Source organism: Etheostoma cragini, chromosome 12, assembly GCF_013103735.1.
Source record: "Etheostoma cragini isolate CJK2018 chromosome 12, CSU_Ecrag_1.0, whole genome shotgun sequence".
Taxonomy (NCBI): domain Eukaryota; kingdom Metazoa; phylum Chordata; class Actinopteri; order Perciformes; family Percidae; genus Etheostoma; species Etheostoma cragini.
This window is the reverse complement of record NC_048418.1, coordinates 191,237-194,644: the sequence shown is the minus strand read 5'-3', so window position 1 is coordinate 194,644 and position 3,408 is coordinate 191,237. Positions and strand designations below refer to the sequence as shown.

Sequence of the window (3,408 nt, the reverse complement as noted above, 5' to 3'; positions counted from 1 at the left end):
GGCAATAGGACTCAAGACCCCCCCAAAGCAACAATCACAAACTCGCTGTCATCAAGAGCATATAGCATGTACTTCCATAATAACCAATCAGGCTTCTGCATGGCTCAGTGGAGATGGATATATTTACAATAAGCTACACGCTGATTAAGTGCATTCAAGAGACAAAACAGATGCTCAAATGTTTAAGATAATCACACATGAAATACCAATTTCATGTGCCCTGGGCAACAAGACTCAAACTGTGACTTTAAACTGTGTAAAAAGAGCGGTGCTGTTAAATCACCGGTTTCAGGTAAATACGGTACCGTCTGGATGGTTACCAAGGTCACGGTAGGTAGCTGACATTAGCAGATAAATCTAGAAGAAACACTGCAATACTAACATTACATCATCACACCAAGCAGGACCGGAATACCAATTTCATGTGCCCTGGGCAACAAGACTCAAGACCCCCCCCCCCCCCCCCCCCCCAAAGAAACAATCACAAAGCCACTATCATCAGGAGCATATAGCATGTACTTCCATGATAACCAATCGGGCTTCTGCATGGCTCAGTGGAGATGGATGTATTTACAAGAAGCTACACGCTGATAAAGAGCTTTCAAGAAACACAATAGTTCCTCAAATGTTTAAGATAATCACACAGCAACACAACCAACATCAGAAACATCCAATAATATTAGATTCTCTTGCCCCGCCCACTGACATTTAACTCAACCAATGAGATGATTTGTGTCTCCAGAGCAGAAATGTCTGAGGAAGTAAAAGCCCAATCAGCTTGATGTTGAGAAGAAGGGCTGCACATCAGAGAGGCTGTTTAGTTGTTCATTCTACTGCAGTGGAAGAACATTACTCATCTGCTGTCTGTTTGGCTTTAACAACTCCAAAGCATGTTGCTTTACCTCTTTTTACTCTTCTCTCCCTTTATAGGTGAGTGTTAGAACAGAGATCACAGTCTCATCTAAGCTGCTGTATTAACCACATATTTCACAACTAGAGGTTCATCTGTGGAAGGTAATGATAACTGATGTGAATAATACTCATTTTGCAGCCCTGGGTTCCATGAACAACATAAAGCCAGAAAGTAGTGAAGAATATGTTGCAGAAGGCAGAAACATCAACCTGACCTGTACATATGAGGGAGCTATCTACAATATCCAGTGGTACCGACAATACCAGGGATCCAGACCAGAGTTCCTGCTCTCCATCACAGAGGGAGGATCAATTCATGCAACTGGTTCTGATTTCTCAGCTCACATTAGCAAGACAAGGAAACGTGTTGATCTGGAGATCATCTCAGCTAAAGTCACAGACTCTGCTGTGTACTACTGTGCTATGACGCCCACATTGACAGGAAACACCAAAACTCTGTACAAAAACCTTTGGAGCAAAGACAACACAATACTCCACAACGTCCACCAGAGGGAGACACACTCTGTTAACTTTCAGAGTATTTTATGAGCCAGTCTGGATTCTTTTCACTAATGAAACCCAGTTGTGATGAAGATTTGGAGAAATTAAAGTAAGTCAACATCTGAGTCTCCTCCTCCTGACTGCAGAGGTGGCTTCATGACAGACAACTGTTTGATTCCAGCTGTGAACATCAGACCAAACAACTCACAACACTTATTCATCCTGAACCTTCAAAAACAGCATTTCACCTCTGCAGACATGGAAAAGCTCACTGCAATTCTGTTCTGCTTCTCTCTCATAGGTACGGATGGTTTGGATTATAAATCCTGAGATATAAAGACATTTTCAAGGTTTTACAGATCCAGTTCAGATTTTAGATGGAGTTCAAAGTTACACATTTATAAAACATAAATGTAGATGTCATCACTTTATCTCTAATAACTGATTAATACATTGTTAACAGCATCATTGGCTGAACTTATAAATGTCAGAGTGATGTTTTCCAAATGTTGGATATGTGACTTTGGAGCAGCGGTGTAAATCTAACATGTTGTTTTCCTCACTAGGTAACACGATGGAAGATGAGATTACTGCCAGCAGTGCTGAAGTGTTTTCATCAGAGGGCCGTAGTGCTACTCTGTCCTGTAAATATTCAGTTAAAGCTGAGAATCTCCAGTGGTATCGACAGGATCCTGGATCAGCTCCTCAGTTCCTTCTCCTGATCACTGATACAAAACCACCTTCAGTAGTGGAAGCAAAACCTCCTCACCCTCGACTGACTGCTATACTGAATGAGGAGAGAAATCAAGTTGATCTCCAGATCTCCTCAGCTAAGCTGTCTGACTCTGCTGTGTACTACTGTGCTCTGCAGCCCACAGTGACAGGAAACACCAAAACTCTGTACAAAAACCTTTGGAGCAAAGACAACACAATACTCCACAACGGCCACCGGAGGGAGACAAACACTGTTCAGGACAATCACGAAATGTTGAGAGTTCCTCAACAGATGATCAAGAGGAAGGAGCAATGATGTGAAGGCCAAGATCCAGAGTATCAATGCTCTTCCTCTCTCCCCCCCTCTCACTGCAGACATGAAACACTGGCTGACTAACATCCTGATTCTGACTCTCTGGCTAGGTAACTATGAAACATACTGATTGTTCCCCTTTAATCAATCATCTTTATTGATTCATCTCTTCCTCTGAATGTTCTCTTCTTCCCCAGAGTGTAAAGGAGAAGACAGAGTGATCCAGCCACCAGGAGATGTCATTACTACTGAAGGAGAGACACTTACTCTTGGCTGTACATTTGAGACCAGTGACCCAACTCCCACTTTGTTCTGGTACAAACAAGAAGGAAATGATTACCCAAAGATGCTGCTGCAACGTTTCTCTGTAAAAGCTGATCATTCTAAAGAGAAAGAGAGAGTTGATGCTGGAATAAAGGATAAGTCAATTCCTCTGGAGATCCAGAAGCTTCAGCTGTCTGACTCTGCTGTGTACTACTGTGCTCTGAGGCCCACAGTGACAGGAAACACCAAAACTCTGTACAAAAACCTTTGGAGCAAAGACAACACAATACTCCAAAACGTCCACCAGAGGGACACACACTGTTAACCTTCAACATGATGTAGTCTAGAATCACTTTACCTTAGAAGTGTAACTGAGAGAAGAGAAACTACCGAGCTACGAGGAGACGGAGAGACTCAGGGAGGAGCTGAGCTGTTACTGAACTATAGAAGAGAGAGGAACTTCTAGATTCAACAAAGATCAATACACACACCATCAACATTACCTTTATTCAACATGCTCCCACTGCAGCATTGGGGGTTTTCTTTGATGTTCTTTTCAATTATAGCAGGCAAGTAATATTCTGCATTTTTTTATGTTTGATTGCAATGTTTAATAACTGTAATTCAATTCTTGAAAATGTAAAACTAACAGTTATCTTCTTCCGAAATAATTACATTACTGCAGTTCAGAGCAACAATCTCTG

At 41.9% G+C, this 3,408-nt stretch overlaps 2 gene segments (V, D, J or C); both read left to right on the top strand.

Moving 5' to 3' along the window:
• The first annotated feature begins 1,508 nt into the window (after positions 1 to 1,508).
• On the top strand, positions 1,509 to 2,443 carry LOC117953900. The segment is given in 2 exon segments: positions 1,509 to 1,714; positions 1,980 to 2,443. Coding segments are annotated over 2 exon segments (609 nt in total).
• Positions 2,444 to 2,462: 19 nt separating this feature from the next.
• On the top strand, positions 2,463 to 3,044 carry LOC117953917. The segment is given in 2 exon segments: positions 2,463 to 2,550; positions 2,638 to 3,044. Coding segments are annotated over 2 exon segments (438 nt in total).
• Positions 3,045 to 3,408: the final 364 nt, after the last annotated feature.